The following is a 21,051-nucleotide window of genomic DNA, read 5'->3' as shown; positions in this document are numbered from 1 at the left end:
CGTGTTCCTTGGGCAGGTCAAATACCAGAAATATAAATTAACTGTAACAAACCTACATTAACAGATTAAAAGGTAAAGGGACCCCTGACATTAGGTCCAGTCGTGACTGACTCTGGGGTTGCGCGCTCATCTCGCATTATTGGCCGAGGGAGCCGGCGTATAGCTTCCAGGTCATGTGGCCAGCATGACAAAGCCGCTTCTGGAAAACCAGAGCAGCACATGGAAACGCCGTTTACGTTCCCGCTATAGCGGTTCCTATTTATCTACTTGCATTTTGATGTGCTTTCGAACTGCTAGGTTGGCAGGAGCTGGGACCAAGCAATGGGAGCTCACCCCGTCACAGGGATTCGAACCGCCGACCTTCTGATCAGCAAGCCCTAGGCTCAGTGGTTTAGCCCACAGCGCCACCTGGGTCCAAACTATCCCTGCTTATATGGAAATCACACGTTCAGTGGGAATTTCAAGAGGGCTGACTGCCAAGAAAGTGTGCATAGGATTAAAATGTAAGTCTGTCCGAGTCACAACCCAGAGTGCTCCTGTTTAGAGCCAGCCATGCCCTTTCCAAAAGTTACTCCATTTCGACTCTGGGTAAAACTTAGTTCCATAGCCCCCATCGTTTTATTTTTAGCACACCACTTTGATGTTTCACTATAATCAAGTAGTATTAGAACATTAGCTATCTCATTTGAACGTGAAGTACCAAACAGGTTAGATATTGACTTCCTATTATTCATTACTAATTTTATGACTGCCTTTACAGCCCACACCCTTCTTTCATCTGCTCATCAGCAAGCCTCCAAGAGCAGGTGCTGGGGGATCTTGCTAACAAGTGTGCAAAAGGCCCCCGCAATTATCTTCAGCAAAATGTTGGAGGACATGCAACTCTTTTCCACAATTGTTATGCATCTCGAGAGACCAAAGACGTTGCACAAATGCCCTTTTAGCAGATAATGCACCAGTTTCTTTCCAATCAGGCAGCCAGCCAAGGGTTACTGACTGGGGAAGCTTTCACGGAGCTGGAAGTCTTGCGGTCAATTTGGTATTTAGAGTCATCTTGGGCAGGGGAAAGCATTTCGCCTGGCTTGGGAGTGAATGTATGGAAATTGGACTGCTGTGGGACATGGAACCATTTCAACTGAGTTCTCTTTTTAAACAAATGAAATAGCTTTGGAAGCTGCCTTATTCCGACTCAGACCTTTGGCCCAGCCAGCTCCATAGGGCCTTCAACCTGGGGTCTCTCAGGTGTGGCTGGACTACAACTCTCACCTTCCCGGCCAAGGATTATGGGAATTGTAGTCCAACAGATTACATTAACATTAACAGACCTTAACAGACTGGAGAACTGGGCGCAAGCTAACAAAATTAGTATCAATAGGGACAAATGTAAGGTTCTGCACATAGGCAGGAAGAACCAGATGCACAAATATACGATGGGGGACAATTGGCGTACTTGCAGTACATGTGAAAGGGATCTAGGGGTTTTGGTGGACCACAAGCTTAACATGAGCCAACAGTGTGATGCAGCAGCAAAAAAAGCTAATGCTATTCTAGGCTGCATCAACAGAAGTATAGTGTCCAGATCAGGAGACACAATAGTACCACCTGGAACTGTGCCCAATTCTGGGTACCACAATTTAAGAAGTATGTTGACAAGCTGGAACGTGTGCAGAGGAAGGCAAGCAAGATGATCAAGGGTCTGGAAACTAACCCGTACAAGGAGTGATTAAAGGGGCTGGGTATGTTTAGCCTGGAAAAGACTAGAGGAGACTCAGTGGACCAGTCTCCCTCAGGAGGTTGAGGACTCTCCTTCCTTTGAGGTTTTATTAGAGAGAGGGGGGGAGAGCAGTCCAGTGAGATCCTATGCTTTTTTAAAAACAAAAACTTAGAAGTACATCCTTCTGATATTGTCTGGATGGAGAGCTGGGAGTGGGGGGTGGGATAGAAAACCACTGACTTCTGTGTGGCTCAGATATGACTACTGTACACAACTTTTACTCCATCTACTTCCCCCCCCCCATGAAATTTATACACTGCTTGATTGTGAGAAACAAACCTGAAAGCAGTTTACAGAAATAAAAAACTGGGATAGCTCAGTTGGTAGAGCGAAAGACTCCTAATCTCTGGGTCATGGGTTCGAGCCCCACATTGCACAAAAGATTCCTGCATTGGACAGTTGGACTAGATTACTCTTGTGGTCCCTTCCAACTCTAGAATTCTATGATTCAATAAAATTATAATGTAAAAATGACAACAGCTTAAATTAACATACAAAAAGTTAAAATACTAAAAGGTTCAAATTCACATCAGCTTTCTAAACATTTGGGTGGGCTTGTCTAAACAAGAATGATTTTAGCAGGTGCCGAAAATAATGCAGGGAAGGAACCACTTGTTATCAATAGGCAGGGACTTCCAGAGTTTAGGTGGCAACTGTAGTCGTGCCACTTCCACCAGCTAATAATAATAATAATAATAATTTATTATTTATACCCCGCCCATCTGGCCGGGTCTCCCCAGCCACTCTGGGCGGCTTCCAACAGAAGAATAAAACACAATAATCTATTAAACATTCAGATGTCTTCTAAAAGTCTGGTAGTTGTTTTCCTTTTTGACATCTGATGGGAGGGCGTTCCACAGGGCAGGCGCCACCACCGAGAAGGCCCTCTACCTGGTTCCCTGCAACTTGGCTTCTCGCAACGAGGGAACTGCCAGAAGGCCCTCGGCGCTGGACCTCAGTGTCCGGGCAGAACGATGGAGGTGGAGACGCTCCTTCAGGTATACTGGACTGAGGCCATTTAGGGCTTTAAAGGTCAGCACCAACACTTTGAATTGTGCTCGGAAACGTACTGGGAGCCAATGTAGATCTTTCAAGACCGGTGTTATGTGGTCTCGGCGCATGAGTAGGCGCATGTTGGGTGAGGTGATCTACATGCTAGTAGTAACACCTTGAACTTGACCTGGTAGCAAAGGAGCAGCAGAGGTCTTATGTGCTGACATGGCCTCGGTCCTGTCAGCAATTGTGCTGCAGCGGACAGTTCCAACTGCAGCTTCTGGGTCAAGCACAAGAGAAGTCCCAATTTTGCCTCCCACTCCCACCCTGCGCACGGCCCCTGAAGAAGGACAGCCCTCGAACGGAGCACGTTCCTCGCCACGGGTCTGGCAGAGTCATGCTTTGCTCCTTGCTGTGTCTGGGCAAAAAGGAAGCCTTTCCAAACAATGTTGGGGCTATTTTTGCCAGTTCTCATTTTGGTCGCTTTTATCATAACAGGAACCGCAACACAATATCAGCAGATGCCAGTTGTGGAACAATCGTTTGGGGAAGGCTTATTCTTTCCAAGTAAGGAACTTAGCTCACACCTCAAATGGAAATTCTTCCCCAAAAGAAAAGTTGAAAGCAAAACATCCAAGCTATAAAGCTGCACCCAGTGACTCAGAGCCCAAAGAGCATCAGTCATGGGGGGATGCTGAACCCCCCCAGAGTTGGAGGGACCCGAAGGGTCATCTAGGCCAGCCCCTTGCAATGCAGGAAGAAGCCCCAGCCCTGGACTGCTGCAACATCTGAAGAGCTCTCGGTCAAGGATGGTAGATGGAGCATCATAAAAGGGGCCTTCTGTCCCCAAATCTGGCAGTAGTGGCTTTCCACATTTTGAAGGAAGCGCAAAAGCGTGTTTATAGCCACTAAGTCCAGAGCAGAAAATGGCCTCACTCTGCCAGTCTTTCTTGGCTGTAAAAGGTAAAGGGACCCCTGACCATTAGGTCCAGTCGTGACCGACTCTGGGGTTGCGCGCTCATCTCGCATTATTGGCCGAGGTAGCCGGCGTATAGCTTCCAGGTCATGTGGCCAGCATGACAAAACCGCTTCTGGCAAACCAGAGCAGCACATGGAAATGCCGTTTACCTTCCCGCTGTAGCGGTTCCTATTTATCTACTTGCACTTTGACGTGCTTTCAAACTGCTAGGTTAGCAGGAGCTGGGACCAAGCAACGGGAGCTCACCCCGTCACAGGGTTTCGAACCACTGACCTTCTGATCAGCAAGCCCTAGGCTCAGTGGTTTAACCCACAGCGCCACCTGGGTTCTTGGCTGTAGGTTTCCCCTAATCCCCTTATTTGGCTCTGCGAGAAACAGGATGCTAGATGAGGTGGTTCAATCTTGCGGGACTCACTCGTCTTACTCACTTGAGTCTTGAGAAAACTACTGGATGAGCATAACACTTTGTGGCGCTTGCCTGAGGAGCGGCTTCCCTGCCAAGCCCAGCGTGAGGCAGCTCCCATTAGTAGCAGGTGCTTCTGGCAATGAGTCACTGGGGAATCTTGCTGGTCTCCGTCACTCAGCCTCCTTGTCTGATGACTTTTCCCACCAACAGGTTGGGTGGCTCCAGAGTGGCAGCTCTCTGGCTCTGTGTCATAGCTCACGTTTCCATGACTTGCTCACCTTGGACACGGCCCAAAGTGAGTCAGAGAGCTTAAAGCAGGCTTCCTCAAACTGGGTCCTCCAGATGTTTTTTGGCCTACAACTCCCATGATCCCTAGCTAGCAGGACCAGTGGTCAGGGATGATGGGAATTGTAGTCTCAAAACAACCGGAGGGCCGAGTTTGAGGTAGCCTGGCTTAAAGCCCTGGGCACAACATTCCCCCATGGAACCTGCATGTCTGATGGGGGGGGGGAAGCAGCTGTGAGCTGAGGGCAGGATGCGGCCTGCATCCCTGGGGAGTTGCAGTCAAAGGTCTAGGGCAGTGGTGCTCAGACTTTTGGGAGCCACTTCCCCCTTGGTTTCATAGACTCCTCCCCTATAGAAAGCATTATTCAGAAAAGCAGTTTGCCCTAAGATAGCAATTCAAAAAAGCAACACTTAATCACATATTTCTTCAAAATCCATTTAAAAACTATTTAGTTTAATTAATCCAGCAAAACTGATGGACTTGATCTGATCCAGGGATACTGGCTTCTCAAAGCCATTTCTACCTCCAGCACTTCTTCCTACTACCCCTTGCCTCTTAGAGCTCCCCCCCCCAAAAGTATTCCCACTGCTCCCCCCAAGGGGCAGTGGCACTAGCACCCACTTTGGGCACCACTGGTATCGGGGATACATCTGGGCGTGGGGAACCCCCTCTGAGTGACCCATGAGACTCTCCCCAGGACACACCCTCCCCCCAGGAATGGGGGATAAATTCTCGGTTCTCGGGCCTTCTCGGTGGTGGCGCCTGCCCTGTGGAATGCCCTCCCAACAGATGTCAAAGAGGAAAACAACTACCAGACTTTTAGAAGACATCTGAAGGCAGCCCTGTTCAGGGAGGCTTTTAATGTTTAATAGATTACTGTGGTTTATTTTTCTGTTGGAAGCCGCCCAGAGTGGCTGGGGAGACCTGGCCAGATGGGCGGGGTATAAATACTGTAATAAATTATTATTATTATTATTATTATTATTATTATTATTATTATTATTATTCACATTTAACAGCCAAGTTATCAAATTTGCACCTTACAAAACAGTATGAGAACTGCAACACAGCAGTTCTTCAAAAGCCACCTTTCTCCAAGCACTCAACATTTAAAAAAATGCCTATATTGGGGAAACATGTGCATAAAAACGAGTACTTTAGTGAAAAGGACATACAAGAGGGCAAGCCACCTGCTGTCATTGTTAGGGGTACAACTCTTGCTTAGGGTGCAAGACGAAATGCCAGCCAAGCTGCTGAGAATCCTGGATTTCGAGAGGAGATGGCTGTTCCTCGGGGGCACAACCCAGACTTCATATGCAGAAGGTCCCCTTGGCTGCTTACCAGAGTAGGAAGCAGTCCCGGCCATGTGGCTCAGTGGTCTGATTGAGTTTAAGGCAGCTTGATATATTTGTGTGTGGGAACCTGGCGCCCAGGAAAATTAGGACAGGGGTCATCCGTCTCACACACATGAAGTGCGGGGCATTTTCCATCCCAACAGTTTCAGATAATTTCCATGCAGGGAAAGCCCACCACAAAACCATTTATCAAGCATTTAAACTCCACCTTGAAGCAGGATGGGATCGCAGGAGTTCTTTCACACCCTGATCCTTCTGGGGGAAATCTGCATGGATTTGCTCGGAGCAAAATAAGCTTCGCAGGGGAAATGATGCAAGACAACATTATCCACGGCCCTTTTTCATGTGCCCAACCCCACAAGGGGACTGGGGGGGGGGCGGCAACATGAGAACAGGCCTTTTCTGCAGTGGCTCCCCTGTGGAATGCTCTCACCTGGCTGCTTCCTTACATTTATTCAGTTAAAATGTCTCTCTCCAACCAGGCCTTTGGCTAAATAAACAATCTATAGCAGGGACATCTAACTCCCAATAGACTGTGATCTACTCACAGTGTAAAAAAACTGGCAGTGATCTACCCATTGTCGTTGGATGGATCAAAGTTGCTGAGCTTTTTTGGGGAAGCCAAGGTGGTTGAGCTTTTCTTTAGGGAGCAAATGAATGAATGGAACTGAATATATGAATGAATGGAACTGAATGAGCATTGCGATATAAACAGAACATAATCAAAAGTTGATTATATAAAACACAGTTGAGGGACCTGAATCCCCAGTCCGATAGTGGAACTTAATCTGATGGCCCACTTTTTTGCTAGGAAGCAAAAGATGCTGAGCTTTTTTAGGAAAGCCAAAGTTGTAGAGCTTTTTTTTAGGGGGGGAGTAGATCACTGAGGGGCCAGAGATCTACCAGGAACACCCTGTGATCTACCAGTAGATCATGATCTACCTGTTGGACGTGCCTGATCTATAGCCTTTAAAATGCGTTTTTGGCAGGGGAGGGCTATTGTTTTGGCTGTTATTATCTTGTGTATTTTTTGTGTTTTTATAGTGTAAACTGCCCTCCCTGTGTTTCTCAGATGAAGTGTGACATAGAAACAAACAAACAAACAAAACCTTTCAAACAGAGAGAAAGAAAAATTAACCCAAGAGAATTGAGTGGCCCAAGCCCACAGCCAAGAACGGGCCCAAATCCAAAACAACAGCTCCCAAGCTTCTAGTCCCTTCTGGAATTGGCTTTGGGCTTTTAAAGAACGAAAGTCAGGAAATCTAAAGGATGGCAGCCTTGAGGAACCGGAGGAGGAGGAAACCCCTCCATCTCACTCAGATGGAAACTCCCTGAGACTTAACAGAAATGTATTGTCCTCCAACAATACCCATGTTCAGCACTCCCAAGGGGTGGGAAGTCCAATGACCTGTGCAACAGAATTCTGCTTCCTCTATGTGAAAACCCCTGCAATAGGGCTCGGTGGTGCCTGGTGGAGCCGGCCAGGATTCTTGCAGGGGAGAATGACCACGACCGTGAAAGTGGTTTCTGAGTGCTTCAAACGTATGACATGGACATGACCGTTGTGTCAGAGCAAGTGTTTCCCCCAGTTTCTAGTGCATTGCTCTCATCGCTTTCTTTTTGGGGAACACAAGAACATAAGAGTCTGCTGGATCAGACCAAAGATGGCCCCAGTGGCAGAGGAACCCTCTCTGGCATCCAGGGCGGGGCGAACCACTCGGTGACACAGACACAACATCAATATAGAGTGCGCACACTCAGCAGCCGTACAGCCGCTGTGCAAGAGGCACCCATATTGTTATGTATTAGTGTATATAGTTTTCCCTCAGGTCCTCAGGTCCTTGACAGCTGTTTTAGGAGGGAACTTTAGGAGGGAACTTTGAATTATGTTTGATACATTGTTTGAGCCAGCCTCTATAAAAGCAGGCCAGCTCGGCAATGCGGTTCAGTTCTGTTCCAGCTTCCAAATAAAGAGCTGCTTTGGAGAGATTGCTGTGTCGTCTGCTATGCTTACCCACAACTTAACACATATGGTGGCTGGCGAGAGCGGCAGCCTGTACGGGCGCTGTGCAAGCAGCACCCATACTGACTGCACACACCCTCGGCCGCTCTACAGCTGGGGGGAGACAGGGGCCATCTTGTCACACACACATCCCAGTGTGGCACCCGGGGTGGCCCACCCATCCCCCGTCCCCCACTACGTCCGCCCCTGTATGGCCCCTCTAGTCCAGCATGCTGTTCTCACAGTAGCCAACCAGACGTCCCTTGTGGGAAACCCCCAAGCAGCATTTGAGCCCAAGATCCCTCTCCTCTCCTGCGGTTTCCAGCCGCAGGTATCCAGAAGCATTGCTACCTCGAACTCTTGGGAAAGGGCATCGCCAATGGGGGTAGTAGTCATCGATAGCCCTCTGCTCCATGAAAGTGGGTTTGTTGCGCAAGACCTCCCAATCAACTACAATGGCAAAACCTTAATTTGTCTAGAGGTGACTTAAAAGCACCCCCAGAGAAGCTAAGAAGCAACACCTTTTTCTCCAGTTGATTTTGACAAAGCTTTATTTATTTAAAAATACATTATTTCGGCTACAAAGCAAAATACAAATAGTATGTTATTATGTTAATAAGTCATACTATTTTAAAGTGCATGGGTGGGGAGAAAATTCGTTGCAATTAAGAGGAATGGAGCTTAAGAACGGTTTTTTAAATTGTAGTGCAATGGAGTGTTGTCTCCTTGGCCTGAAAGCAAAGTTATGGAACCATCCCTTGCTAAGCCAAAAAGGAACACTCTTAAATTTCACAGTTTATGCTCGAGGGGACTCGTTCACAGATGGTGACTCAACAGTGGCGCAAAGCAAAGGCAAGCAGGCAGAGCGCACAGATTAGACCTCATCCAGAAACTGGCCTCCTTGCTCCAGGTGGCAAGGGAGTCATTGAAAGCCATTTGCTATGCTTTTGAATTTCTATTTCATTTTTTTCTACATTCCTAAGATTTTCTGTCTTAAAGTTCAGTTTGCTACGTTTCTACATCACTTTGCAATTTTATTTTATTTTAAATCTGCATGAAAATTTATCAACCTTTTAGCCTGCATTTCATAGAACTTTCACCGGAAGTGACCCAAATGCTCATCTACGGTAGTCCAGAACATTGCAAACATCTACATTCCCGCCAAAGAGTGACCTTTTTTTGCAAGCTAATTTCCCTAGCATAACAGCGTTTTGGGGTATGCCACCTTCACCAATCCATGCATTTTTGGCCACACTTTCCCCCAAAGAGACACTTTCTTTTGTTTGGAAAACTGCGCTGCAAAATTTGGAGAAGTGCAAACTTCACAGGACAGCTGTTTGGGGAAGTGTGAATGAGGTAGGTTTGCGTTTGAAGGCAAATCAAATCAAACGTCCCCCACTAACGCTCCCCCAGCAAAGTTGCTGCTCTCAAAACTAATCTGGTGGGGAAGGTTCTCCCAACCTGCCCTGTGGCAGAGGCGGCCAGCAGCCTTGCTTGGCAACTGCTGCCCATGCAATGACCCTCCTTGTTTAGCTACAACCTAACTGCAAACCCTTCGGTCGGTAGCTTTCAAGACTCATTGGTTCTGACATCAAGGAAAGCATACTTGGAATACATATATGCAAGGTGTTAGATTAAATATTTTGGTTTTTTGCTGATGTAACTGAAGGCACAAAACAGGGATGAGGAATCTGTCCCCCCCCTTTTTTAAAAAAATTCCTTTTATCATTACATTTACATCCCACCTTTCACTTAAGGGGCTGTTCACAGTTCCCCTCCGCCCTGTTTTATCCTCACAACAACCCTGTGAGGTAGGTTTGTGATAGAGATACAGTGACTGTCTCAAGGTCACACGCAGCAAAAGCTTCATAGCAGAGCAGGGGATTCAAACCCTAGTCTCTCCCAGGTCCTAGTTTGACAGTCTAACCCAGGCACCCCCAAACTTCGCCCCTCCAGATGTTTTGGACTACAATTCCCATCTTCCCTGACCACTGGTCCTGTTAGCTAGGGATCATGGGAGTTGTAGGCCAAAACATCTGGAGGGCCGCAGTTTGGGGATGCCTGGTCTAACCACAACACCACGCTGGTTCTGGTTTGGAAAAGAGAGAATATATGAAGTAGTTTGTCTTTAGATACACACTTAAATGTGGATCTCCCCCCCCCCCTTCCCAAAACTGGCTAGAACAGAGATCAGGGGGACTCACGTGGGGGTTGAAATGAAAGAGACTCATTTGCCCATCCCTTGGAGGTGCTGGCAGCAGAAAACTACCTGTCCATCCAGCAGAGAAACAGACGTCTGCCTTACTCTGAAATCAGCCACCGAACCACCTTGCTCAGCACCCTCTCAGCCGCCGGCTGCAGCTCTCTAAGGCTTCAAGAGGCTGGAGCCTCTTTTCTTTTTGATGCCAGCAATTGCGGCTTTTGCATGCAGACCCTGAGCTCCCCCAGCCATGACAGTCGTTCCCCACAAGGAAGAAGAAAAACAGACCCACACCCAGATTGCTGGTCTACTCACAAGCACATGTACACGAGAGAAGAGGTAGAACTCAGAGTTGGGAACACATTTGTGAGATCTCCCTCTTTCTTCTCTATGTGAACTGACTTCCAGAAATTAAGACACAAAAAAAAAATCACCTTCAAAGCCCGGCATCGCATCGCAGCCGGGGGCTACCGTTTCATTCTCGGCACCTGCCTTCAAAGTTCTTTGAAAAGGGTTTCCAACATCTTTGCCTACAAGTAGCCCTGAGGCTTGTTGATTTTGTTCCCCACAAAAAGAGAATCTGATTTTTAAATATATATATATATAATAAATAAATAAAAATAAATAGCCTTCATCCAGTGAAATCACACAAAGGATTTCTGAACATCTGTGATTTAACCGGCCAGGAAGCTTCCCCCATCTCAGTTCCTGCTCTGATGCAGGAAACGGCATCTCTGACACCCCACAATACATTAGAAAGACACATTAGAAAGAGGTACAGTTTGGTCACTTGTGTTGGGAGGCAGCCAGGTGGTCAAGTCCTTAATGGGTGAGCAAGATGACGGCTGCCATATGCAACAGTCCTGGCCAGAGGGACAAATATGTTTGGGTGGCCCGGTCCTTTGCCATCGTATTCCTGGGCTCCTTGAGCTGCATCCTCACCTTGGAGGGCTTCGTCAGGCATTCTGCCACAAGCGTCTGGTTAAACCAGTCCTCCTGGGAAACGCAGGAGTAAGTGCCATAGAGCTCGTCCGTCATAGATTCTATGAAGTGGATGCAGTGGCGATGGCCGGATCCGCAGTGCGCAACTGCTTGGTTGTCGTGGAGCCAAGTGTAAGTGGCATGGTGGGATTTGATAGAGCAGTTGAGGTAGTAGCGGGCGCCTGGTGCCACAGGCATATTCTCACAGTGCTGGCTGTCATCACCTGGACAGGGAGGAAGAGCAGATGATGAGAGACAGACAGACAGAGAGAGAGAGAGAGAGAGAGAGATCACCCCTTGCACACCCCGGTGTGGAACAGCAACCATCAGGAGGCCTTTGGGGTGGCTGTGGGGTCATGATGGGACCAAGGTTGACTTAAAATCCCTAGCTACTGAATCACAGCACATTATTCCTGCTCAAGAGATCCATCTACTTGCTTGCCAGCTGTTGTGCTGATGGCCTTTGGGTCCCTAAATCAGCCTCCTGCAACCTGATGGACTACAACTCCCACCAGGCTCAGCCAGCATGCTCAATGGTCAAGATCAGGGACCACCGCTAGCCCAATGCTATTGTTTAGCAAGGCCAACACTGATCAAAAGGGGCACCATCCACGCTTGGACTAGCTGGCCAACTGGTTTCCTTCCAAATCTAAAACAGGACTGGGGGAACCTGTGGCCCACCAAAAGCTGTCGGACTCCAGCTCCCATCTGCCCCACCCAGAACAGCCAATGGTCGGGGTGATGGGAGGTGAGGTCCAGCAGCACCTGGAGGGCTGCCTGGCTCCACGTTCCCGATCTTCAGGAAGGGCAAGAAAATGGTTCATTTGCAAACATTACCTTTAGCAGTGCTGTGGCTTGGAGATGAACAAATATTCGTAACAGGATTGTGTGTTAGAGCCTGTAGCAGTGTGCTAAAAGAGAAAGAGAGAGAGAGAGAGAGAGAATGTAAGGAGAGCCCTGGTGGACCAGGCCAGTGGCCCCTCTAATCCAAGACGGGAGTTGGGAGCCAGGTGTCAGTGTTGACACATAAATGTATTTAAATAACAAATACATTTTTAATGCTTCACCAAGGGTTCCCTGCAAGCAGAAAGCTAGCTCAGCAGCAACAAGGTAGGGCTAGAATGTCTCGCCCCGAGATGATCACTCTCTGCATACAGGAAGGTGTCCTCAAGAAGTGCCCTCAAACGGGATGGCGCAAGTCTGCTTTGTCACCTTGCTTTGCCGCATGCCTGCATGTGCCGGAGAACATGTAGCTATGGAATGTGCAACTGTCAAAAGTAGAAATGAAGGGGGGGGGAGGGACCTACCCTTTTCCATGCTGGTCATGGTCGTAAACAGAAGTGCATTTCCCGTTGATCCATCCGCAGTCAGGATCCCTTGCCAGGATGCAGCTCTCACAGCTATGCTCATACGCCCCACACATAGCCATGGGCAGCTGAACCACCTCACTCCCAGAGGCTACAAAGAGCTGCTTCTGCAAGATAAAATAAAGCGACAGCTGCACCGAGCTCTTTCCAAACAGCGGGACTAAGAGATGACTCGTGCATATTCTTGGAGGGCACCATGGACCAGCCTATCTGTACCCAGAGAATGGGTAAACGTCAGCCTAACAGGAAAAGCAACAGCCACTGAGTGACACACAGGAATTGCTCCGACTTTTGCAGAGGAAAAGGTGATTAGAGGGTATCCCTTTGGTATTCAAGGAGCAGAGGGTTGTCAATGGCTCCTAGCCAGGACAGCTCTGCTCTGCCCCCACAGCTGGGAGGCAGAGATGTTTCTGGATACCAGTTGCTGGGAACCACAGAAGGGGAGAGGGGCTCTAGGGCTCAAGTCCGACTTGTCAAGGGCTAGCTGCTTGGCCACTGCGAGAAGAGGATGCTGGACTAGGTGGGCCATTGGTCAGATCCAGCAGGACTCCTCTTATGTCACCCCAGAACAGATTCTCCTTGTGTTCAGAAAAAAAGAGCATGAGACTCTTAGTCTCAGGGTTGTGGGTTTGAGCCCCACACTGGGCAAAAAGATTCCTGCATTGAAGAGGGCTGGACTAAATGACCCATGAGAGCCAGTGTGGTGTAGTGGTTAAGAGTGGTAGACTCCTAATCTGGGGAACCGGGTTCGCATCTCCGCTCCTCCACATGCAGCTGCTGGGTGACCTTGGGCTAGTCACACTTCTCTGAAGTCTCTCAGCCCCACTCACCTCACAGAGTGTTTGTTGTGGGGGAGGAAGGGAAAGGAGAATGTTAGCCGCTTTGAGACTCCTCCAGGTAGTGATAAAGCGGGATATCAAATCCAAACTCTTCTTCTTCCATGTGGCCCCTTCCAACACTAGCATTCTGTGATATCTGCATGTTTATTCTGAGATGAGGCCCCTTCCAGCCCATAGAGAAAAAGCACGATGGCATTTTTCAGATCCTCTGCACATTTTTTTTTGATCCAGCCACTGCTGCTCTGCCATGGCCCTGGCGGGTCAGCAGCATTCCAGCGACCCAGAATGGAATAAGTCAGGGGAGTTTGCCTGCAGTTTGCAATCAAATGGCCTAGAACTTTGATGAAATAAAGCATGGAGCAGGCAAAGGGAAAAGAAAGGGTTTTTTTCCTTACTCTTTCACTGTCCAGAGTCATGGTCCGAATGGCAGCAGGAGAGAGGAAAGGCTGGATCTCCAGGACGTTGTTGGCCCCCGTGGGCAAGACAGCAACCTTGTGGACGGTTCCTCTGTCTGCGTTAAAGGGCAGAAGAAAAGGTTGGGAAGCTGGAAGGAGGTAGCGGGAATGTGGGAAATGATGCTGGTTGGACAGAGCAGAGATAAAGGCTGCAAGGTAAGACCTGTAGTCCTCCAGATGTGGCTGGGTGCGGCCCAAGGAGAGGTAAAGGTAAAGGGACCCCTGACTATTAGGTCCAGTCGTGACCGACTCTGGGGTTGCGCGCTCATCTCGCATTATTGGCCGAGGGAGCCGGCGTATAGCTTCCAGGTCATGTGGCCAGCATGACAAAGCCGCTTCTGGCAAACCAGAGCAGCACATGGAAACGCCGTTTACCTTCCTGCTGTAGCGGTTCCTATTTATCTACTTTTGACATGCTTTCGAACTGCTAGGTTGGCAGGAGCTGGGACCAAGCAACGGGAGCTCACCCCGTCACAGGGATTCGAACCGCCGACCTTCTGATCAGCAAGCCCTAGGCTCAGTGGTTTAACCCACAGCGCCACCTGGGTCCCAAGGAGAACTAGGTTCAAATCCCGACCCAGGACTGCTTTGGGCTGATTGCTCCGCAGCCTGAGCGGAGGGAAACCTGTGCTCCCCAGATGTCATTGGGCCCTAATTGTCATCCGCCAACAGCCAACATGGCCCACACAGCCAGGAGTGATGGGAGTTGTAGTCAACATCTGGAGGGCCGCAGGTTCCCTCCCACAGCTTCAGAGAAAAGGGCAGTAAGTTGCTCAGTAAGTTGCTCAGCGATGCCAAGCGAGGGGCAGCTTTGGCCGTACCTGTGGCCAAGTACAGGATGCTGTAGGTGCCGCCATCCGCTGCCAGGGCTCTGTGGACACCAATCTGCTGGTAGCGATGCTTGCTGTGATACAAGATGTCTTCCTGCTTCACCCTGCGCGCCACCTCAGGGTAGCTGTCGGCCACTGTGAAGGTCTCCTGGGGGGTCCGCTGTTCTCCTTCTAGACACTGTTGGGAGGGACGGATAAGGCCACCAGATTAGGAGTGACAAGAAGGATCTGCATCTTGCTTGCACCAGCCCTGGATCCTACCAGGCAGAGATGGAGAACCAGTGCCCCCCCTCTGGACCACCAGCCATGGCCAGCACAGGTCCCAGTCAGGGATGGTGGGAGCTGGAGCACCACAAATGGCCCACCCCTGGCTCCAAGGACCTTTCTGGCTTCTGGACTGGCAACAGGCACTTCTGCAAGCTTCTCTGAGCCTTGAGCACTAGAAACTTGCTTTCCTTAAAATAAAATAAAAAAGCTTGCACTGTGTGAGATGGCAGTGATATGGAATTTTTGCCCCCAGAAAGCTTGCAAGTGTCTCTTCCCAACCTCCCAACCTTTGCTACTTAACGCATAACAGGATTGTACAGTTCTTTTCAAAACTCCCCACCTCCAGATTTAAAGGTCACCACTACCCATTGTCAGTTACGGGCAAAACTGCAGCAAAAACGGCACAGTCACCAGCTCTCAGAGTCCCCTTTCAGTTCTGCACATCTAGTCACCCTTTGACTAGAGCAGGGCTCCCCAAAGTGGCAGGCAGTGATCCCTGAAGGGGAGGGAGGATTCCCTTGCAGGGCACTAAGAGGCAGGAGGTAGACTCCTGCTAAGTGACTTTAAACCAGACTTTGGGAAACCACATCGCATTAAGAACAGTGAAGTTGTGACTAAATGTAGTATCAGACTTTGAAAAGTTGGTACACCTGGACCATCATCATTCATTTTGTTCAATTAATTGTTTTGGTTTGGTTTTTTGGATTTTGGATTTTGAATAAATGAATGAATAAATGAATAAATGACTGCTATGTTGAATAATGCTTTCTGGAGGCGAGAGGGGGAACTGGGAAGGAGTTCGTGGAACCAAGGGGGCAGTGGCCCCAAAAAGTTTGAGAACCACTTGGCTAGAGGATATGCCCCAGTGATAAATCCACCAAGAGAGGCAAATTTGCAACCCTTCCCTCTAACATTTCCCTTACCTGCCCAGGCCTCACAGGGGGGAGTTTCTTGTGGTAGTCTTTGAGAGGTGATGTTTGGAAGACCTTATTGATGTCACCAACAGAATAGACACAGACTGCGGAATATTCCCTGGGGATAAGCATGAGAAGCAAGGGATCCAATTTTTTTTTTTTTACTGCTCTGCTTTTCTGTCAGCACAACTACCAAAGCAGTTTATGGGAAGAAAAATGACAGTGTTAAAAACACACTAGTGAAAACACAGGCATTTCACAGGGGACTATGATAATCTCTTAATACATCAGATCAATTCTTAGAAGCTCGTTGAAATGTTCACAAGTTTTCAGAAGCCACTTTTTAAAAGGAGGGATGCGGGTGGCGCTGTGGTCTAAACCACTGAGCCTAGGGCTTGCCGATCAGAAGGCTGGCAGTTCAAATCCCCGCGACAGGGTGAGCTCCTGTTGCTTGGTCCCAGCTCCTGCCAACATAGCAGTTTGAAAGCACGTCAAAGTGCAAGTAGATAAATAGGTACCACTCTGGCGGGAAGGTAAACGGCGTTTCCGTGTGCTGCTCTGGTTTGCCAGAAGCAGCTTAGTCATGCTGGCCACATGACCTGGAAGCTGTCTGCGGACAAATGTTGGCTCCCATGGCCAGTAAAGCGAGATGAGCACCGCAACCCCAGAGTCGTTCGTGACTGGACTTAACTGTCAGGGGTCCTTTACCTTTTAAAAGGAAGAGCCAGGTAGATCTCTACCAGAGGGCCTTGCACAACCTGGGTGCCACCATTGAAAAAGGCCCTGCCTCCTGAAGTCACCCATCTGATGTCCGGTGACACTGGGGGGTCATTGCTCAGTCAGAGAGCAGCTACTCTGCCTGAAGGTTCATTCCCCAGGCAGGGCAGGAAAAGCAGGTCTCTATCAGCAGCAGGAAGCCCTTTGGGGGCAGGCCAGAGCTTAATAGTAGAGCCCCTCCACCAAGTATTGATGTGACCTTAGCGTTCCTTTGCCTCTCACCACGGAGCAAGGCACTCACCACTCATTCAAGAAGAGCCCGTAGATTCTCGTCTCAGACCATTTGGCAGACTCCACAATGAAGACGTCCTGCAGCTGGTTAAAGTGCCGGTCGGTGTCAGAGTCGACGCAGAGCAAGGTGGCTTTCAGGAAGGTGGTCCACTTGGCAGCCGAGAGGGAGCCGGTGCCTCCTTTGTCTCCCTGTAGAAACAGGAAGGGTGGTCAGGGGTTGGCAGCTAGCCAAATGCATGGCAGCACAGTTTCACAGAATCATTGAATCGTAGAGCTGGAAGGGACCTCAAGGGTCATCTAGCCCAACCCCCTGCTATGCAGGAATACGAACTAAAGCAGCCAGGACAGGTGACTGTCCAGCCTCTGCTTAAAATCCTCCAAGGAAGGAAAGTCCACCACCTCCTGAGGGAGACCGTTCTACTGTCAAATAGCCCTTGCTATCAGAAAGTTCTTCCTGATGTTTCGTCAGAATTTCCTTTCCTATAATTTGAAGCCACTGGTTCAAGTCCTACCCTCCAGAGCAGGAAAAAAACCATCTTTCATGTGACAACCCTTTAGATATTTGAAGAGCGCTCTCATATCTTCTGTTCTCCAACCCCCTCAACTGTTCCTCATAGGGCTTGGCTTCCGCACCCTAATTTGTGTGTGTAGACACATACTTGCACATTTTGCCTCATATCTTAGGTTCTACAAATGCTAGAAACTTAACACTTTTGAAAAAGATGAAAGCTGGGAATATGGGGGTTATGGTTCAAGGGGAAGAAAATATTCCCTTTGCCACCCTCCATGGACAACTGTGTGTGTGTGTGATCTCAGCTGGATGAAGAAGAGTTTGGATTTGATATCCCGCTTTATCACTACCCGAAGGAGTCTCAAAGCGGCTAACATTCTCCTTTCCCTTCCTCCCCCACAACAAACACTCTGTGAGGTGAGTGGGGCTGATTACGAGTCTACTGCTCTTAACCACTACACCACACTGGCTCTGGATGCGTGTGAATGGCTGAATATAGCCTACCATGCAAAGGTAAGCATTGCATTCCCCCCTCCGGTTGCTGCTCACCCCCCCCCCCGCCTCTGGCACACACAAACACAGGATGTTGCCCATGAAAGGTTTGGGCCCTCAGGCTGAAAACGGCCCTAAAGTAACCGCAGCTACTTCTTCCCAAACCACTAGTATTTAGCGCGAGACCCATTGACATGACTTAGCCCAAGGGCGTCCTGCTCATTAACACCAATGAGTCTACTTTGAGTAAGTGGCCCCTGGGTCTGATCTCCAACTGATCTCGTGGCTTCTCATGCAGCTCCCAGAGACCCCAGCACAGCCTTCCAAACCCGCCCCCCCCCACCTTGCACAGCTGAGCCACCCTGGAGACGTTCCTTGGGGCAGCTGCGTTCTTCGGCCAGTCGGGGTTTTCTTCTCGGAAGAAGTAGTAGATCTTGTCATTGTAAGCCTCCTCTTGTTTTATGATGGCAGCCTTCACAAACTTTGGATCTGCAGGCGGACAAGACAGAGAGACCGTGAGGCAGGAAGTTACCAAGCAGGACATTCAGCTGGGCAGAGGAGACATCTCAAGAGCATAGGAGTCGCCTGCTGGATCAGGCCTATGGCTCATTCAGTTTAGTACCCTGTTCTCACAGTGGCTGAACAGTTGCCTGTGGGAAACCAGCAACAAGAACAGCCCTTTCCCTTCCTGCGGTTTCCAGCATTCTAGGATTCAGAAGCATCGCTGCCGCCAATTGTGGAAGCAGAGCAGAGCCATTGTGGATGGTAGCCATGGACAGCCTGCTCCATAAAGCTGTACAGTCATCTTTAAAGCCATCCAAGCTGGTGGCCATCGCTGCCTCCTGTGGAAGGGAGTTCCATAGTTTAACTCTGTGCTGTGGGAAGAAGCCCTTTCTGAATCTCCCAACATTCGGCTTCACTGAATGCCCGCGAGTTCTAGTGTTACGAAGAGAGGGATGGAAGCTTTTCTGCGCCCACTTTCCCCATGACAAGCATAATGTTACAAACCTCTCTATCGCGTCGCTTCTTCCTCTCCTTTTCTCCAAGCTAAAAAGTCCCAAACGCTGCAACTTTCCTTCATGGGGAGTTGCTCCACCATTTTGGCTGCCCTTTTCCTAACGTTTCATTTCATGGCTCCCCCCCCCCAAAGAATCCTGGGAACTGTAGTTTGCTAAAGGTGCTGAGAGAGTTGTTAGGAGATCCCCCCCCCCCCCGAGCTCAACACCGATGAACACATGCAGTTCTCAGGTAAGCAAGGGCACCCACACCTTAACAACGAACAGAGTATGCGGGAAAATGCCAATATCTCACTACAGTGAGACTGAGACGACTATTTCTCACAAGTTAATGATCAAAGCCAGTGTGGCCTAGTGGTTAGAGTGTCGGACTGGGACCTGGGAGACCAGGGTTCAAATCCCTACTTGGCCATGAAGCTCACCGGGTGTCACCTTCGGCCAGTCACTCACTCTCAGCCTAACCTACCTCACAGGGCTGTTGGGAAGGAGGAAAACAGTAAGCCACCTTGAGCTCCTTAGAGGAGAGGAGAGATACAAATGCGAGGAAGGAGGATGAGGCAAAGGAGGCGGCATACACAACCCAAGCCGATAGAACCAGTGGAAGCTGCAACAAAATGTTGCTGCATGGAGTGTCCATGAGGTGCCGTCTCCTACCCAACCTACCTAGCCAATCAGCACTCTTTTGCTCCCGAGCATGCTCAGTCCTCATCAGGCTCATTTGGGAGGAGAAGGGTGTTTCCCTCTCCCTAAGAGTTTGCCCCCCCCCCAAAGATATGTTGTGCTTCTGCAATTCCCAGGAATCCCCCAATCTGTCATGGGCAGGTGTGGCTACGTAACAACCCACCTGGGAGAACTGAGATCACTCTTCTTGCTACCCATGACGCAGGTGTCTCTGCAGAGGAGAAAGCCTTTACAGGCCACCTGTCTTGTGTACTGGAAATGCCCCTGGCAACCCCCTCGCTCCCTACATGATCTCAGAGGGGAAAGGTCCTCCACAGGGATCCACTGAGCGGAACACTAACGTCACCAGAGACTCAACTATCGCGGATCCTCCTGGCACTGGGGGAACTCTGCTTCCGTGACGCTCCTGGCACAACTGCTGTGCTGTTATCACCGGCTCTGAGCCGCTCCCTCTGGGGCAAGGGTTGTGTTGGTTTTAATGTGTCAACTTCCTCCTCTCCCTTGGCCCTGACGCTCATTTCCAAGTGGGGATGCCCTGAAAATCTTCAGGTTCTCCTCCTGCCTCCCATGAGCAGGTTTGTTGTGTTAATATCTCATAAGGCTGGTGCATTACGCCCCACACAGGTATAACTGCAAGGTGTCTCTACACCGGTGCAAATGCTTGTGTAAAAGAGCGCACACTGTTGATTTGCTCAACTGAGCTCTTGCATATGCAGACTGCATACTTGCTGCAGGGTACCTGTGAATCACCGTAAAGGTAAAGGTAAAGGTAAAGGGACCCCTGACCATTAGGTCCAGCCGTGACCGACTCTGGGGTTGCGCGCTCATCTCGCATTATTGGCCGAGGGAGCCGGCGTATAGCTTCCAGGTCATGTGGCCAGCATGACAAAGCCGCTTCTGGCAAACCAGAGCAGCACATAGAAACGCCGTTTACCTTCCCGCTATAGCAGTTCCTATTTATCTACTTGCACTTTGACGTGCTTTCGAACTGCTAGGTTGGCAGGAGCTGGGACCAAGCAACGGGAGCTCACCCCGTCACAGGGATTCGAACCGCCGACCTTCTGATCAGCAAGCCCTAGGCTCAGTGGTTTAGCCCACAGCGCCACCTGGGTCCCTGTGAATCACCGTACAGCTCAACTATTGGGGTAATCAGAAGGGCACAGGACGTACATTTGTTGGATCAATGTAATGTGTGAATGCCCCTATGGAAAGGGCTCCAGTTCTAGACCTCCTGGCAGTCAGCTCATAGACTCACAGAACTACAGAGTCAGAAGGGACCTCAAGGGTCATCTAGCCCAACCCCCTGTTATGCAGAAATCACAGCTAAGAACTGAAGCCAGCTCCAGGTTTGAGGAGGATTCTCAATGAAATGTCCTCCCAGGGGACCTCCTCAGAGCTCCTCTGGCCCAAATGGCAGGCAGTGGCAACACTCCAAATGGGTTTCAGGGGCATCTACCAGGCACTTTTGGAAAAGTTATGGGGCAGCAGTTGGCCAAGAATACAGCATGCCAGTGTCGACCCTGACCTGCTCTTTACCAACTGGGCTGAACCCAGAGGGCTGAACTACCATCATCCCCAATGAATATGGCCAGTGGTCAAAGGGGGGTGGCAGTTGGGGTCCAGCCGCACCTGGAAGGCCACAAGGCGCACATCCTGAATTTCAACTAGAGAAGGCTCTGAAGCCTTGACAGCACC

The 21,051-nt window shown here is 49.5% G+C and overlaps 1 protein-coding gene across 1 annotated transcript in view; it reads right to left on the bottom strand.

Annotated features, from left to right (window-relative positions):
• Window positions 1-8,328: 8,328 nt before the first annotated feature.
• Window positions 8,329-21,051, bottom strand: part of SEMA7A (semaphorin 7A (JohnMiltonHagen blood group)) — a 57,894-nt gene continuing 45,171 nt past the window's right edge. The window contains exons 7-14 of the mRNA XM_060279004.2: window positions 18,003-18,148; window positions 16,667-16,845; window positions 15,658-15,766; window positions 14,459-14,645; window positions 13,578-13,693; window positions 12,284-12,450; window positions 11,814-11,887; window positions 8,329-11,200 (exon numbers count right to left, since the gene is read on the bottom strand). Of these exons, the coding sequence (XP_060134987.1) occupies window positions 10,818-11,200; window positions 11,814-11,887; window positions 12,284-12,450; window positions 13,578-13,693; window positions 14,459-14,645; window positions 15,658-15,766; window positions 16,667-16,845; window positions 18,003-18,148 (1,361 nt within the window). The 3' untranslated portion in view covers window positions 8,329-10,817. The remainder of the gene's footprint in view (window positions 11,201-11,813; window positions 11,888-12,283; window positions 12,451-13,577; window positions 13,694-14,458; window positions 14,646-15,657; window positions 15,767-16,666; window positions 16,846-18,002; window positions 18,149-21,051) is intronic.

Source organism: Zootoca vivipara, chromosome Z1 (assembly GCF_965207765.1).
Source record: "Zootoca vivipara chromosome Z1, rZooViv2.hap1.1, whole genome shotgun sequence".
Classification (NCBI taxonomy): Eukaryota; Metazoa; Chordata; class Lepidosauria; order Squamata; family Lacertidae; genus Zootoca; species Zootoca vivipara.
Note: the sequence above shows the minus strand (reverse complement) of the source record. Positions and strands in the feature narration are given on the sequence as shown.